This window comes from Rhinolophus sinicus, chromosome 14, assembly GCF_057876585.1.
Source record: "Rhinolophus sinicus isolate RSI-liver-muscle chromosome 14, RSI-T2T, whole genome shotgun sequence".
NCBI lineage: Eukaryota > Metazoa > Chordata > Mammalia > Chiroptera > Rhinolophidae > Rhinolophus > Rhinolophus sinicus.
In genome coordinates this window covers 51,457,573-51,475,241 of record NC_142514.1, presented here as the reverse complement: position 1 = coordinate 51,475,241, position 17,669 = coordinate 51,457,573, and the positions used below count along the sequence as shown (strand labels likewise).

At 34.5% G+C, this 17,669-nt stretch overlaps 1 protein-coding gene across 3 annotated transcripts in view; it reads left to right on the top strand.

Annotated features, from left to right (window-relative positions):
* The window catches only part of LRRC40 (leucine rich repeat containing 40), a 56,522-nt gene extending 39,522 nt beyond the window's left edge, over positions 1-17,000 (top strand). For 2 of the 3 annotated variants that reach the window (XM_019755082.3, XM_019755083.3), the window contains exons 12-15: positions 1,206-1,316; positions 3,167-3,244; positions 5,396-5,581; positions 8,061-9,491. In XM_019755082.3, the coding sequence (XP_019610641.3) occupies positions 1,206-1,316; positions 3,167-3,244; positions 5,396-5,581; positions 8,061-8,166 (481 nt within the window). In that variant the 3' untranslated portion in view covers positions 8,167-9,491. Of the gene's footprint in view, positions 1-1,205; positions 1,317-3,166; positions 3,245-5,395; positions 5,582-8,060; positions 9,492-14,831; positions 14,908-16,863 lie in introns of those variants that run through there. The other variant, XR_012497278.2, reaches the window with a different exon arrangement.
* Positions 17,001-17,669: the final 669 nt, after the last annotated feature.

The following is a 17,669-nucleotide window of genomic DNA, read 5'->3' as shown; positions in this document are numbered from 1 at the left end:
TTTCTTAAATTTTTATTTCACAAATCAGTTTTCACCATATTCTAATTGTAAAAGTAATTTTTATTAATAAAGTCTTGGACTAAATGAAAGGACAAATTATTTTTAGTCCCATCACTGATTTAGTCTATTAACTCGTGGCATATTTTATTTCAAGCTATTCCCCATTTATAATTATATTATAATTTTTATCTTGACTGGTTAATTTGTTATAAGTAGTTCCCTATGTTGTAAACAATACTTTTGAAATCTAATTTATATGTTATAAGTTGATTATGGCAATAAGTAAAAACAAACATATTGTTTCTTTAGGCCAGATTTCCAGAAGAATTATGAAATCAAAGACTATGACTCTTGATACATATATCCAAAAATTTGCCAAAAAAGTTTTATCAGTTACATATCCAAACTCATGTATCTCTCACTATATCTTTTTTAGCACAGCATTTGATATTGTTTTTTTCTTTGCTAATATAGATAAAAATGACTCATAGTTTAATTTCTTGGCAAATCACATATAACATTTCTTGTTCTTATGTAGTTAAATTCATAACATACTTTAAAACTACTCAACTTGACTAGGCTTACTTAGAAATGTTTAATTCTTCCTCTGTAAGTCTTTGACTTAAGTTACTTAGTAGTGACACTTTCCAAACCTAGGAATTAACTTAATGTTTTCTTCCCATCATGACTAAATGTAATGATAATTTAGTAAATAACAAATACTACGCTATACTTCTAAAATGTTGAGATATTGTATTTAAAACAAAACAAAACACTTTGAAGTACCCAGATGGTATTATATTATACAGTCTATAAAGAAAAGTACTGTGTTCCAGAATATATGTCTAACAGTTTATTTTGTGGATTCAAGTCATTGACAGAATATAGTATAAAAATTGCCTAGATTTGATTTTTCTTCTTTGTAACTGGTTTAAATATAAAATAAAGAGGTTCTTAAACTTCAACATACATTTAAGGACAATAGAGTTTTTGGGACTGATAAGGTTAAGGCTGTTTTTAAAAAATATGTTTTTATCAGTTACACATCCAAACTGATTGAAATTTTTATGAGAAAAGTGGAAGTTACAAACAAATCTGAATTAGCAGAAATAATTACAGGATTTTCCCTTCTACGGTCTGCTTATAGTTTTGAAGTTCTGACAGTGAACTCAAGTGCTAACATTTTGAAATTATTTTTGTTTCAGGATTGTAGAACTAAAGGAAATGGTTTCTGATGTCAATCTCAGTTTTAATAAACTTTCTTTTATATCTTTGGAATTATGTATGCTTCAGAAATTGACTTTTTTAGATCTCAGGTATTTATTGATACTATTTCTTTACTTTTTTATAATTTGTCTTTGAGTTTTGCCTAACTTTTACCCTTTCCCTCGTATTTTCCTAAGTAAATATGGAAATTGTTATTAGTTTACTAATAATATATTAGGAGAAACCTAAAATCAAGCATTTGGGAAATATTTTAATCAGATAGCTATCATTTGTAGGCAATTTACAAGTTAAGTAATGAGAGAACTATTTAAAATACGAGAAAATCTGAACACATTCTTTAGATCCATTGCTTATGCAAAATTAGAAATGATACATGGAAGTGTTTGCTTCACATTGTTCCTTTCCTGAAAGTAACAGCATAAAACTTTCAAAGCCCCATGCTGGCACAGCAGCTAGCATGGCTTCTCTTAAAAAGAACCTATTTGGTTTCAAAAAATTATATAAAACATGCAAGGCCAGAAAGAAAAAAAACCCACTATGAGTGGCAACAAAAAGAAAAACTACTTATGGCTCTGTAAAGTTAAATTTAAGTGTATTCTAAGTTGAAGTGACAAGATCAGAAGTATCACAGTTCTTTGAAGGTAATAATGTATGTCTCAGGGTTATATAGTCATTTATTTATTTGGACTTTAAAACTATTTATGAAGTATAACTCTACTACTGGGCTTCTTACTGCTCAGCTATTGTTACTAAGTGTGTTTTTAGTTTATTTAAAGCATAGCTCCTCTTGTTCTACTCAAGCAGTAGTCAAATAACAATAAGGTAAATTATATCTGTTTGAGGATTTATTCTTCCTGTAGATAAAAATTTTTTGCTTGCGGGTTTAGAGCAAATCTACTAATACTCTGCTCCTACTAAACGTAGACTTTCTTCTATTTTCAGGTGGCAATTACACTGGCTAAACAGTGTAAAACCACATTTTAGTTCAGTATTAACAGCAGGGAGAATGAATTCATGTCCCATTGCTGCTGTCTTTCTTTTTGTCCCATTCTTCTGTGTGTGTGTGTGTGTGTGTGTGTGTGTGTGTGTGTGTGTGTGTGTGTGTGTATTTATATATATACACTTAACAGATTAGGCTTGATTTCTGAACACAAAGAAATAGGTTAGAGAACATTATTTGGTTGTAATAGGACATTATTTAGTTGTAATAGCCATGTACTTGGATGTAATTTTCTCACAGATATTTTCTGTTATTATTAGTTATACAGCCTCTAGAATTCTTCTACCTTGTTAACCTTTCTTCTAGCATTGTTCCCAGATTCTTCCAGTAGTAAATGAGATTCTGTTTACTGCCATGTTTCATCATAAGATCCCCCCAAAAATGCATTGTGCATATTGAAATTCTAAACTTAGAGTGGAAATGGACTTGCTTAATACTTACGTAGTAGAAAGCTCCAAGTTTCTAAATATGTAGAATCTCGTTGCTTCCCTGTTTTCATTTTTTCTGTAAAATATTTCAGTTCTTTTTAGAATAGAATTTCATGTCTATATGCAAGATATATGAATTAATACCAATCAAATATCTGTGGTATGAAACAATGTGGTACATACAGGCATGATCTAAAGTGTGCTGACCGTGAGAAGTATTGCTGAGCTCAGTTTGAAGGAGATAAGGGATTAGTTTACAGTTTTTGCCTTGCTAAATTTATTATTAAATAGTTGATTGCTTTATGAATTGGTAGCATATTGGTATTAGGATTTGGCACACTAATCAAATACCTGAGGCTGCCGACTGTCTTAGCATTGTTAGGACTCAGCCTTAAGGAGGTCAGGTCAAAGATTGACAAACTGAGCTATGTAATTTTTTAATAATTTTTCAAAATTTCATTATTAAAGTTGTACAAACTTTTTTGTAAATTATCTTTTTTTTCCAATTTAGAAACAATTTTTTAAGTTCTTTGCCTGAAGAAATGGAAGCATTGATAAGACTACAAACAATCAATCTTTCCTTTAACAGGTAAGAAACAGAACAGATAAATCTGTGACTGACAATTATTCTGTGGAAAATTTGTAAGTCTTACTAGAGAATACAACTAAAAGAGCCAAAAACACAAAAAAGGCCCTATGTTTTTACTTTATGTCACCATCCAGGTTTATTTTCACTTAGTTCTACTTAGAATTGAAAGTGATATTGCTATCTTAGAATTTTCACAACTGATGTCCAGTAGATTTTTTTGTTCCTTTTAACCATTTTAAGAAACTTGTGGCCTAGTAGGAAAACAAATATTCAAATAATTATAATTGCTATAATGGAAGCTTAGTGCATAGACAAAAGTGTTTCCTTTTCCAAAAGTGAACGTAGAGGAAGTAGCATTGAAACAGAGACTTGAAAAGTAGATAGAGATTCGCCAGACACCCAGGGATAGGGCATCCCAGGCAGAGCAGATAGCATGTACGGTACTAAACTCAGGGTTGTGAGAGCATATCTTTGGGACCCTTCAAGAAGTTCAGTATGGCTTGGACCATGAGGTGAGGAGTGGGAAGAATAGAAAGAACAAATGAAATTGAGCAGGTAAGTAGTAGCCAGCCCTTTAAGAGCTTTTTATGCCAAATGAAACTTAGATTTTATTCTTCAATCACTGTAAAGATACTGCCAATATTTAAGGATAGCTAATATTTATTGGGAGCTTTTTATCTGCTCCCAAAGCACTGGACTAAGTACATGTATTTTCTCATTTAATTCTCAAAAAAGCCCTACATAGTAGATTCTGTTGTTATGGCCAGTTAAAAATGGAGGATTAGGAGTTAAGGAACTCTCCTAGGGTTCACAGAGATAGTTAATTATAGAGTTGAGATCGGAGCCTAGGTGGTTTGACTTCCAAAGTTGGGGCTCTTAACAACGTCATATTGTTTTCTATGATGAAAGTTGATTTTGGTAACAATTTAATTTAAATATTAATAGCTAACATTTACTGTATTCCAGCTACTACCTGAAGGTTTTCAATTCAATTCACTCAATCCTTATAACAGTGTGTACATTTTGTACTGTTATTCCTCATTGACAAGTGAGGAAGCTAGGGCACAGTGATGTGAAAATGCTCCCTATTTAAATTTTTGTTCTGTCTGCTCCATTATTTTTGCTTTATATGTATGCACTTCTCAGATCTCTCCTAATTTTCATTTGTGAATTGAATTATCAATTCGTGAGTTGTTTATTCATCTGTCAATTGCATTGTCAGGTAATGTCTGGGGAGGTGGCAAAAGCTAACCCTAACTTCTGTGTTGGCAGATGAGCCGCCTGCTTTTTAGTTACCTTGTTCACGGGTTGGTGGGGAAGCAGAGGAGGAGGGCGCCCTGGGCGACGTTTGCTCCATCTGCACTCCTGATTGTTGGCTCCCCAGTCCCTCTGGAATGGCAGTGCTCCCTGGAGTTTACCCTTCACTCTTGCATTTTTTTGTTTCGACGCAGCCAAGGAAGGGCAGTATGGGAAGTGAAAGGTCACAGCTAGAAAGTTCTCCTTCAGTCCCTCTTCGTCTTTTCTAGTCCAGGCCTGCAGTTTGCCTCACACTGAAACCGTGCCAGCATCTGTACCCCAAGGGACCCTCAACAACCTTGTGTTCATTGCTCCGAGAGCCATTAGACTTCCCATCAATCTTGTGGCATCTTAAGGGTTACTTTGGATGAGGAAGCTAGTAGCCAACGTTAGTTTGTCATCTTCTCAGGAGCCAAAATGCACTTATTTTTGAAACTTCAGTAAAAGCAAAATATAAATCTCGAATTTTCACTTAATGGCAGTGATTCTGTTTTATAAGAAATAAAAGTGAAGTAAGGAAGAATACCTACATGGAGGTATATTTTATAGAGAATCTGAGATTTCCTTATCTCCTGGCTGTGAAAAGGAAAACATGGGAGAATGGACTGCAACTTTTGTTTGATTTTATACAATAAATAGAAACTGCTACAAGTCTGTCCACTTAACATATTTCCAGGTTTCCAAAATTAGTCCATTTTCTTTATTTTCTGGAAAATTTGAAAATAGAGAGGACTTATATAAAATAACTTACACTAAAGAAAACTTTATTTCATGATATCAAACTTCAGATCATGTATTTGAAGGAATGATTTTTCCTCTGATTCCAATATACTTATTCTGTTCGTATATTAATAGGCTCAAAATACTACCTGAAGTTCTATATCGCATCCCTACACTTGAAACAATTTTGATTAGTAACAATCAGGTTGGATCTGTAGACCCTGAAAAATTGAAGAAAATGGAAAATCTGATCACATTGGACCTGCAAAATAATGACCTCCTACAAATTCCACCAGAGCTCGGTAATTGTGTGAATTTAAGGTAACTACACCATTCTACTAAGTTTTTCCATTTACTTGATTGATTTACTGAAGTGTCATTTTGTTTATCTCTGTTGAGGTATTGCAGGAAAGTTGAAGTAAAAGTATATTTAAATATAGTAAATGATTGTTTCTTTTGAGAAACAATGAGAAAAGGATTGATCCTTTTCTCATTTTTATTGTGTAAAAATGTCAGGGAAATATAAACTCCTTAGCTGTGCATATAGGGTGTTTAAGATCTAATGACAGAATACGACCATTTATTTCAAGTTGGCTTCACTCCAGGGCGTGGTCTTCCTCACTCTTTGTGTTTGCTGTTACCTCAGCCTCAAATGCCTTTATCCTGCTTTTATCAGTAATCAACTTAAATATCACCTTTGCAAACCTTCCCTATTCTCCAGGCACAGTTAGTCGCTCCTGATTTTCCATCCTGCTTTGTTTAGACTCATGTACCATCTCTTTGTCCTCCTTTAGATATAGTTGTCCCAGTGCCTGGAACAAAGTAGGCTCCCAATAAGTGCTTTTTAAGTGACTATAAAGGGAGTCTGAGATCTCAACAGAAAGCCAAGTAGTTAAGCAGAATGTGTCAGAAATAATTTCATTATTGAAAACGGCATGTGATGGTTTGACATATTTTACTAGGACAGCACCGGCATCTGCTCTGGTACCTCTTTGTAGTGAATTATACGAGGCAAATGCAGTTGCTTCTCATTATTTGCAGCAGTTGTATTCTATAAAGTCTCTGTAAACACCAAAGTAGTGAATACTGAACCATTACTCCTAGGGGAAGTATAAGAGTTAGGTTCTTTGGAGCCTCTGTGTCACAACATTTTCATCAACCAATCAATGCATAACCTTATTTTTTGTGTGCTTCTTTATTAAGACACCTTATTTAATAGTATTGCTTCATTAACATTGAACTATGGCCGAAGAGCACTGTAACTCATGCCTGAATGAAGCTTATCTAACATGTATTTTCTCTGTAAGGCACATGACAGCCTTGTTTAAGAAAACTAGACGACGCTTCAGCACTACACTTGCAGGCTATTTGAAACAGTTAAATCACCAACAAGTACAAAAATACAAAAAAATGTTGCACTGAATAGACCACAACAAGGCCACTTGTTTACAGTATGAGGGCTGAAACAAGAAGGCAAAGGGTTGCCTTGTTCAACTTCAGCTGTGAGTGTGCCTAGCAAGCAACTCAAATTTTTCGTTGCTCTGTGCACGTCCAAAAATGACTTTGAAAGTGCCATGCCATGTCTATTGATTTTCGGGTTACAAATAAATTTTAGTGAGTAGGCCAATTAGCAAATATGAAGTCTGTGAATAACGAGGATTGACTGTAACTCATTTTTTAATAAATTACGAAAATCAACCTTTAGTAGAATTTCCAAGACACATACAAGTATTTGAAGATATAAAATTTAGATCTATTGTATGAAATGGTGTGAATCTTTGACTTTTGTTTACACAAGCACTTAACTTATTGAACATTAATAAAATTCTATCTTATAATTTAAGGTATTTCATTAATTATACAAAGAAATAAACCAACAAGCTCTTAAATCTTAAATTGAATTTTATTTCAGAACATGTAAATAGATTTTTATATGTGTATCTGGTCAAGGGTGTGAGAAGGCAGACGTGTTAATGTTTCCCAGGTGGGGGATATATTGATTACATTATAGTCTGTGGAACGAGTACTTGTTGGTATGCTCATTGTATACTTGTGAGGTATAGAATTCAACCATTTAGTATGTGGTCATCATAAGATTGAGAAGAGGATGGGTTAAATGGTAGTTCAGTGCTCCTCCTTTTAATAGCTGTGTGTGATCTTCGGTAAGTCTGTCTTCCCTAAATTTGCATTTCCTTTACCTCTAAAATAGGAATATTAATGGTGTGTACATCCTAGGGTTATTAAAATAACTAAGAGAATCAGTGAATTTAAACTACTTAGCACAGTACCTTTCACATAATAAGTATTCGATTCATGTTGTTTTGGTTATTATTGTAGTTATAATTCCAACTTTTTTAATGCTTAGAAAAAAAATACACACATTTTTGTTTATAAACTTGCAAATGAGGGCCAGCCCAGTGACTCAGGCGGTTGGAGCTCCGTGCTCCTAACACCGAAGGCTGCCAGTTCAATTCCCACATGGACCAGTGGGCTCTCACCCACAAGGTTGCCGGTTCGATTCCTGGAGTCCCGCAAGGGATGGCACCTTGAGCTGAAGGTGGGACCCCTGCATCTAACAATGACAACTGGACCTGGAGCTGAGCTGCACCCTCCACAACTAAGACTGAAAGGACAACAACTTGACTTGGAAAAAAGTCCTGGAAGTACACACTGTTCCCCAATAAAGTCCTGTTCCCCTTCCCCAGTAAAATCTTTAAAAAAAACCCAAAAAACTTGCAAATGAAATTAGAAGCCTCCTGAATGTAAAATGTTAAATTCTTAATTTCTCTCTTCTGTTTAGAACATTACTACTAGATGGAAATCCATTCCGTGTTCCTCGAGCAGCCATATTAATGAAAGGAACAGCTGCTATTCTGGAATATTTGAGAGACCGAATTCCTACTTAAATTGGAGTTGTTTTATAATCTTGGTAATATTAAGTCTTTGAATTCTTACATTGATAACTAACATTTTTCTAAGGTGTTGTGTACATTTGTGATGGTGATGACCATGTATAGTATTCATACACATATTCTGAATGTTTTGTAAAAGATTTATCCTACTCATTTTCATTCCTATGTAATACAGTAAACACTTTCTTCAAAAGTGAATTATTATTTAATGTAGTTTAATATTTTTATAAAGACAAAGCATTTTTGTAGAAGTGGATTTTTTTTCCCCATTTCTGTTTGTGTGACATATAATCTGATCAAATTACTTGAGTATGACCATCCAATTTCTCTTTTTATTCGATATAAAATTGAATTTTATTCAGTATTGTTCTTTGACATTAAAAAAAATAAGTTTTCATTACCCATAATAGGACTTTTGTGGTATATTGGTATCAGTATAAGTTTTACATTAATATTTGCTGTATTGTTTTTAATCTAGTTGAAATGTTTCTAGCCTTTCTCCATGTTTTATGAAATCATTTTGTCAGGGTTTCTAATGTCACAGAAATGCTACACAACATATAGTTATTGGTAGAGAAAATAGTAAAAATGTTGCAGTTACTCTCACTATTTTCACTTTAAACTTGACAAGTTTTTTCAATGATGTCTTAGTATTAAGTTTCCAAACAATAATCTGGTACTTTTAGATTCAAGAAATCTAAAGAGATTAGACCTGCATATTTTCACCTCAGAGTGTGTGCAGTGAAAAATACCTTTTGTTCTTTTTTAAAGAAGTACCTAAGACCTTAGTTTATTAATTTTATAGATATCAGCAACTGAAAATCACACGTAACATATACTGCATAGAAATCTTGAAATGTACTTTGTTTAAATACTTACTAAACAGGTATTTGTATACATAATCTACTCTGGGAGTGAATTCTAATCTAACCTTGTGCATTTTTTTTTTCCCAGGACCTTAATATTAAAATTTGCTTGTAATCTTCATAATACTAAACTTGTAGTCATGTGGTAATTTTCTGAAAGGGAAGATGTTATAGATGAACTTCATTTAATAAAAATCATATATAAACGTTTTTATTTATACCAAAAATATCAGAAGTAGGCTAATCAGTCATGATAAAACTAACCATGTGATTCTATTAAGTAGGCAAACAGTAGAATGTATATTAATTTATATAGATAAATGGGTAGGTAGGTAGGTAGGTAGATAGATAGTTTTTGGATAATTGAGGCATGCTCATATTATGAAAAAAATCATTGCTTATAAAGATAAATGTACATGTTCATAATAAAAGTTACGTTTTTTCAAATAAGAATTACATTTGTGTTTTTGTTTAAAAGAAACATGTTCTTTTCATACTACAGGTCTGTGGCTAAGAAATCTGCTTTGATATTAAACAAAAGACAGTTTACAATAAGGTGACATTTTATTTATACAATAAAGAGACTTTTATGTTATTCAAAACACTTTTTTAAATACTGAAAAAGTTGAGTACACCAAAGCCGAAAAATGGCTCTGCTATACACTGCACAGCATTATTTTAGTCCCTGTATTTTGTATCTGTACAGAAAGCATCTTCGAAATGCATTCTAATCACATTGTACACCTTTACTGATTAGTGTCCATACATAAAGTAAAACTGGAGAATATAGCCTGCATTTGCAAATTAACTGACAAAGTAAGGAATTTCACTGATTCAGTAAATTTAAAATATAGATTCATAGGACTTATTTGCACATAAAATGAAGCAGCTTTCAAGGTGGTAATGGTCTCATACTGCAAAAAAACCATTAAGTACATTCACAATCTATGTTAATAAAGTAGTAAATATGTCTTCATTCAGTTTTTATTTACATCAATATGTAGTTCAACTAAAAAGTACTATTAATTGTGATACAGTTGTTTTTTTAACACATACAAAAATGACAATTTTTATATATAATTTAAGCTCAAAATCACAATTATCTCAAAATATTAATTACAATACAGCCATTTCAGTTAACATGTGATTTAACTTTTTATAAAATGGTAAAATTTTTTATTAAAGTAAGCAATTAGTTTTCAATTGGCTAGAGTTCACCCATGTAGAAAACCTTAAATGTTAAAAGGTGTTTCCTGCTCCCTCCCATTCGAATTTGTATTTAGCCACCTAGACTAGCAAAGAGACAGAAAAGGCCCCAATTTATAAAGATTAAGCCTCTTTTGCTATACTGCTGTGGCTTGTTGTTTCTTCCATAAAAGCTTTACAAGGGGAGTGTCAACAAGCTATGCAGTGAAATGCATGCATTAATATACAATATGTCTATGTAAAATGTTAGCATTTACTAGTGCACATTAAAATGTTCACAGAGACTGCAAAAGAAGTCATAAGTAAAGAAGCGCTTATAGAGAGCTACCAATTGCAAATTGTAAACTTGAAAACTACTTAATAATATAATGGAATTTCTTTGAAAACATCCCAATTCAAGTTCTTTCTCTGGTAAAGGAGCTCTAATTACTTGGCCTTAAGATGTCACTGTGTGCTGCACATATGGAAGTGAAGTCAGATGTCAAGAAAAGAATGAGTCTAGAGACTCTACTAAAATAGTGGCCTAATGTTGCATCACTGTGTAGGAATTTTTCTTAAAACTTCCAGAAGAGTGAAATACTTCGCTAACCAAATTAATATGATTTCAAATGAAAAGTGTGAGTGTGTGTGTGTGTGTGTGTGTGTGTGTGTGTGTTTAGCATATGGAAAAATATTACTATAAGTGGGTGGAATTAGAACTTCTTTATATAGTAATAAAAGGATTATGCCCCCAAAATAATCAATTATCAAATACTTTAGGAATGAAAATAATTTTCATGGATACTTAAGAAAAATACCAAAAACCTTAGTATTCTTTTACTCATAATTCTTTACAAACCAATTAAAAACCTATCACTGTCTTTGTTTAGAATTGCTGCTCTTAATATTTCTTCTCTGACTAGAAAGAGACCATAGTTCACATTATGGTTTACTTATCTACAGCTGGGTGTATTGGGGGTGTCCTTCGGTGGCTATAAAATGGGAAAAAAATGAAACTACAGTACTTAGAAACCTTACTTTTGCAAGGTTATTTGAGATGTCTTTGAAATTTACAGATAGAATTCAGTAGATTTACTTATGATTTTCAAATAGAAAAAATTTCTCCTTCATATGAGGACAATGTCATGTCCACAAGCTTCCTTTAGTCCCTTCTGTATACTGAGTAAAAAGAGAAATTTGTTCGGCTCTTGAGACAAAAATATCCGGTTTATATATCAATTATCTTTCTCTTCATTCCAAACAGAAAATAATAAGGCTTGCATTTTCAAGGAGGAAAATGTAGTGGAGGATGTTAAAGGGAAATGCCTACACATAAAGCAGTATTAAAACATTTATTGCATTCCACTGACACTAGGTGTCATCAAAGCTAAAACCAAATTTCCGAGAGTAAAACTTAACACACAACATTCCTTACTGCCCTGAACAAATGCCTTTTCCACATTCAAGACCAGGAAAGGTCCTCTGAGTGGAAAGACTACAAGTATTGAAAATAAAATTTTTTTCAGCACTACATTCTGAAAATAAATGACCATTGTAGCAAATACGTGAACTGCTTTTATGTTCTATCTGCCTGAGAGTTTCATCTTGGTGTTGTTACGGACTTTCCAAAAAAATTACAACATAAGATTTCCTGACTATGTAACAGATGTTCTTTAGTAGAGTGCTGGGGAACGGGAAGAGGAATGGAAAGATACAAAGAAATACAATGTGATTTCTTCTGTCCATCAAATGATTTTCTTAATCCTATAAAGGTCAGTGGACCTGCATACCTGGATATTATTTAACCTCATTACCTGTGCAAAACAAGTACACAAAGAAAAACACCTATGTAGGAGTCTCTACAGAGACAAAACCTGAGTCACAATAAAAAGTTTTTAATATAAGAAAACTTTTCTTAATGTAGGAAAATAACCTTTAAAGGGCCAAAAATATCTTTGTACAATATAATTAGCTAACTAAAACTTCAACGTGCTTAAGTATCCCATATTTTATAAGACCCAACAAAAAACAGGAATCATTTACATTTGATAATTTTCTTAACTATAGCTGAGACAGCCACATTTTTATTTCTAACATCTATTTTCATTCTCCTGAATTCATTAACTTCTCCCCCCGCCAAAAAAACCAAAAACAAACAAAAACATTCAAGTGTGAGGACTGTTTAATTTCTTATGAATAATTCCTACCTTTTTCTAAATATTGAGGACCTACAAGATTTGGGGTTGTTAGGCATATAATTTAATGCCAAGCCATAGCAGAATTCTAAAATTCAAAGCCAAATATATAATCTATTATTAAGGGAAATAGTACTATGAAAAACATGTTGTAGGTAGAGATGGGCCGAAGTCTGCATGAAGCTATTCTCTCATCTGCAGGCTCCCTTTCTGCAGACAGTTAACTTTTAAAAACTCCTTTCTCTAAGCTCCAGTTCCTCAGCTGTCAGTAGGTTTCTTACTTTCTCCGTGCTTGAACCCTGATTGGCCCTTGCGCACATCCAGCCACCAGTTACAATGCCCTCTTCATATCTTTGTTACCTCTTCCTCATCTTCAGGAGCTCAGTTCTCCGGGAAGCATCCTGGACCTGCCCTCCTGTGCCACTTAAACTACTTACTAGGAGATAATCTGTTTAAATGCCGCCCTACCCCGCCCCGTCTTAGACACTGATTTAAGGCTTAATTCAGGACACACTTATTCTCCGGGCTGTGTACATCTCAGACGCATACTGAGAATATTTTATAGAAAAATGAGTGCAAGTAGCTTCAGGCAGCCATTGTTAGCTGGGGCATTGCATTGATTATGCAGTCCTGTCATTAAGTCACCGATACTTAGAAGAGGAAACCTCCTGGACCAAAAGGTTCCCTGCTTGCATCTAGTTGGATAGGAGGGCCCTTTGAATGGTTGTATCAATCCGTGAAGGGATTCTTGGTGGTGTCCTTGAACGCTTTCCTCTTGGGTCAGTGGACTTGGTTTGGGGATAGGCTGGGAGATGCATGCGGTGGGATGAGGGATTAGAGGCATTAGCCTGGCGAACTGTAGTCTCTTCCTGCCCTGTACTTAATAAAGATTGTACATGACCCTTGAAGGATCACGAGACCGATTTTATATTGGTGCAGAAGGCTAAAAGCGGAGTCACACTTTCTCTGCCAACAGACTTGTTACCATGGGAACCAATGCAGAAAAATGAAAATATGACAAGAAGCCAAGGATTAAATGTGGAGAAAATTGATAGGGAGTTGGTTTCTACATGGTAATTTGAACATTTGGGATTTAAAGAAACAGGATGCTTCTCGTGTGGCAGACCTATGAAGATGGACAAAATGGCCTGCCAGTCTGGTCCTGTAGGCTGAGAGGTGGGAAATGCAGGGAGAAAGCAATAAGTGTGTTGTAGTTTGCGTAAGGGGAACTAAAATCCCGGGGAGGTTGAACTCTTCAGCCCAAATGGTAAATTAAACATATAATCAAAAGGTGCCCTTCAGAAGGCACATTCATCTTAGCTTGATAAATAAAAGCAGCCTGCTGTAACAAGTCTTGTCTTACCTTTACAAGGCCAGCACACCTACCTGATAAAAGTATTGCACATCTAACATATTATTGCTTGAAACATCTTTCCAAATGTTAAAACAAAAACCACTACAACTTCTAAATTTGTGACCTCCCTCCCCCATCAAGGCAGCTAGTGTAAATAACCTAGAATTTGGTTTTTCATTAAGGAAATGATTATTTCCCTTCACCTGATACAAGTCCTCCCTGTGTACACTCCTCTGTTATTCTGGAGTTGATAATAAACGGATCAAACCAGACTTTAGGATTCCAGGACAATCTGTAACAAGGACTTGAAGTTTCAGCCTTGTCTGAGAAAAGGCTGAGAAAAGCAGACCTACGCATTTTACTTTCAGAGGTTCCAGGGAGACTGCACTTGTCCTGTCCCCTAAGCTTCCCAAAAAGCTATTTTCTGAGATCATTCCTGTGACATCAGCCTTTGGCCCATATTTAAATGTAATTGCCCTGAGAAAATGAGGGAAATTCACTATACACGACCAGATTTGACCCTTCCTGGGGAGCTGATTGTCAAGTAGTAGTAACACCTTTCACCTGACTCACCCTCCGGACACACACAAATTAAAAACTAGAAACAACATCACCCACGAAGTAGGAGACAAGCCATTACTGGATAATTAGTTGTCTTTAGGGTACATCTAGCTACAAATAGTCTAAATAAAATATGCTCTTTGTGCAGTGTTACGTACACTGCACACAGATTTCACTAGAAATGCTTATTTCTTTCTCACTAATTACATGCTGTTTGTTACAGTTCTATTTGTTAGAGTTCCTTACTGAATCCTTGACAATCTCAACAATGAGTTCCTGAAATGCCAAAAGCCCATTAATTTCTGTTTTCCCAAGAGAGCTTATAGAGTTCTAACATCCAATAAAATGCCTGGATTTCCTACAACTTGTAGAGTTTGGGGCAAACTTGATAATGAACAGAGATTTGAATACAATGATCTTACGTATGCTAAAATAATTTCTTCTATCAATATTCCAGTGAATTTCAGAATTTGAGGCTTCTTTGCTTGGTTTTTGCAGGTGGGAAACATTAGAATAATCTGATGCAGGACTAATCTTTAAAGCTACGTGAAGCACTGCTTTATACTAAGAACAGGTAAGCAGATCTGTTTCTGAAACAGGCAAACAAAACATAATAGGGTCTTCACAAGCAGCTATTCCTTTGAATGTGGCATATGATAAATGAGAGCCTGCTTCTTTTCATGTCTGACATGGTCTCTAAAAACAGGCAGCAGATGCCTGGAGGAAAACTAACTGCTCTGGATTAAACTAGAGAATGATTAGCTACTTCTGTGACTTTGTACAGATTCTCTCACTGGTAGATCATTCCTTGGGCAAAATAGAGCTCCTCCAGGCTGAAAGGCCACCTGACACTACTGTATTTAATAGTTTTACCACATCTGCTCATTCTTCAGACAAGAATTTAAAATTGTTGTAACACATCTCATAATGTATTGCAGATTTAAATTTGACTCCTTCTAATTTTTTAAACAATTTGATTTCTCTCAATTTTCTTTGAGGTTGTATAAGTGATTCCCTGCTATATCATGTTTCTTAAAGAATTACAGACATAACTGTTACATACTTTCCTCTAGTTTATCATACAATCAAGAATATAGTTCACAAAAGAACCAATCTTGCCAATATTAGGACATTTACTGCTTTCAACCACAAGGATTCGAATATCAGAAAAGCTGATTTCTGAGTGGAATGAGGCCTGCCTCGTAGGCCTATGACGAATAAGGCTGGAGATTGAATGTACAGCATGATGAATGTACTAAATATTTTATTGAATACTGGAAATTTGCCCAAAGAGTAGATTTCAGGTGCTGTCACCACCAAAAACAAACAAGAAAAGGTAATATGTGAGATGAAATGCTAATTAGCTTGAGTGTAGTAATCGTTTCACGATGTATACCTTAAATATATATAACCTTGTATTAAGAACAAATAACTAAACAAACAACAACACAAAGCAAACCAAAACAAAACAAAAAACAAGGACATCATACTCCATGGCTGTTCTTTCCGGATGAAGGTGTTAAATAAATAGTTCAATTTAATGGTGAAAAAATGAAAAGATGGTTTCCTCATGTTGGCCACTAAATATACATAGGTACTCTTTTCAATACCTTTCAAACGTGATCTCCAGCAGTATGACCAAAGTAGTACTTGAAGGTCAGGACACCTGTAATTAAGTGTCTCATTTTCAAATGTAGGCATACTACACAATCCATTACAAATAGTTTTAATAAACTCACATTTTCTAAGTTGATTTACAAAGACACTAAATTGCTCCAAGGTAAAACTCACCACTTTATTAACAAGTAGCAGCAAATTTTCCAGACCATGGCTGTACTTGTTTTGAATCCACTATTGTTATGCAGTGCCTGTCCCACTTCTAGGCTAATCCCAACTTGAGTTTTAAAAAATCCTTGGTTTTAACCTCAAAGAGCAAACATAAACTCTGTGATTATGTTGGCTATAAAACTCTATCGGCCATTTCTCTTGCTAGTGTAATCTCTGAAGAGATTCTTCCCTCAGAATAACTTGCACGGATTAGATGGCTGCCATTTCTTAGTGCTTAGAAATGTTGTCAGGGCAGCTCAAATTGTCAACATTGGAGGACCCTTAGAGGAGGGTCTGGGAGATACGCCACGTGGCTATTTCAGCCGTCCATCTAAATGGCCTGACTGAGACTGGTCTGTACCTGCAGAATCCCAGCCAGTCTTTAGTTTTTTGTTTGCTTGTTTGTTTTTGACTTCCTAGAGTATTTTATCATAGGTGCTGGTCAAGTTGCATTTCTTACTGAATTCTAATGGGCCCTATTCTGTTCTTAAACACAAAGCATGCCCCTAATAATGGAGTGTTTGCTAACAGGAAAGAGTGTTATCTTTTGTTTGTAGGTAGGTACATGTTATGTATTTAAAATACGCAAATCCACCAGAACGATGTACATTTTTCTTAGGTGTTTAAAACAAATATGAATTATTTTAAAGCAAAATTTCAAGAGTTACTAAATGCTAACCATTGTACTTTCTGCTTTCCTCAGATTCATCTTTTCAAGTGGAAGAGTAGACCTTTGTTATCAAGCTTTAGTGCCCTCCCTACAGGAAGAGCTGCCCTGGATCCCTGCAGCCCCTCTGACTTTGACCTGTAAGGCGCAACCTCTTGAAAGGATAAAATCAAGTGAAAGTGGAAAGTGAGAATTTAGCTAACCTCGTGACTATCCTTCCGTGATGTGGTTCATTCAAGACACTACTGAGTTATTTACATACCCATTGTCACCTGAGACTTTGCCCTTTTTGGAAAAGAACATATAAGAGAGATAGGAGCCTGCCATCCTAAGGAAAGAGAAAAAGATTCCTCATCCACATTATAAAAACAATAAAGCTGAAAGGAAGCATTTGCCATTTTATTAGAATGGGAGAGAAAGTGATAATAGACTGTTCTCTATTCTTCCTTCATATTTTGTACCTATACAGTAGCATTTTTTAGACATTTTACGTGTCTCCCCACTAGACTGTGTTTCTTGAGGGGGGGGACCACAGCTTATTTGTACTTCATACGATTCTCAAAATCATTTGTTTATTCACACTTGTTGATTAAATTGAATGTACAGCAAGAAAAAATAAACTGTTTCAACTTATATATACGTAAAAATGAACTGTTTCAACATATATATACACATATACATGTATATATATGTACACGTATACATATGATAAACACATAGATTGGCTAGAAAACAAGTCTTAGGATGGTCCAGAGGAAGACTCCGGAGAGAATCTCATACCTTTCTAAGCTAGATTTATTCAAACATACCTACGGACTTGGATGAATATGATATGAAAACAT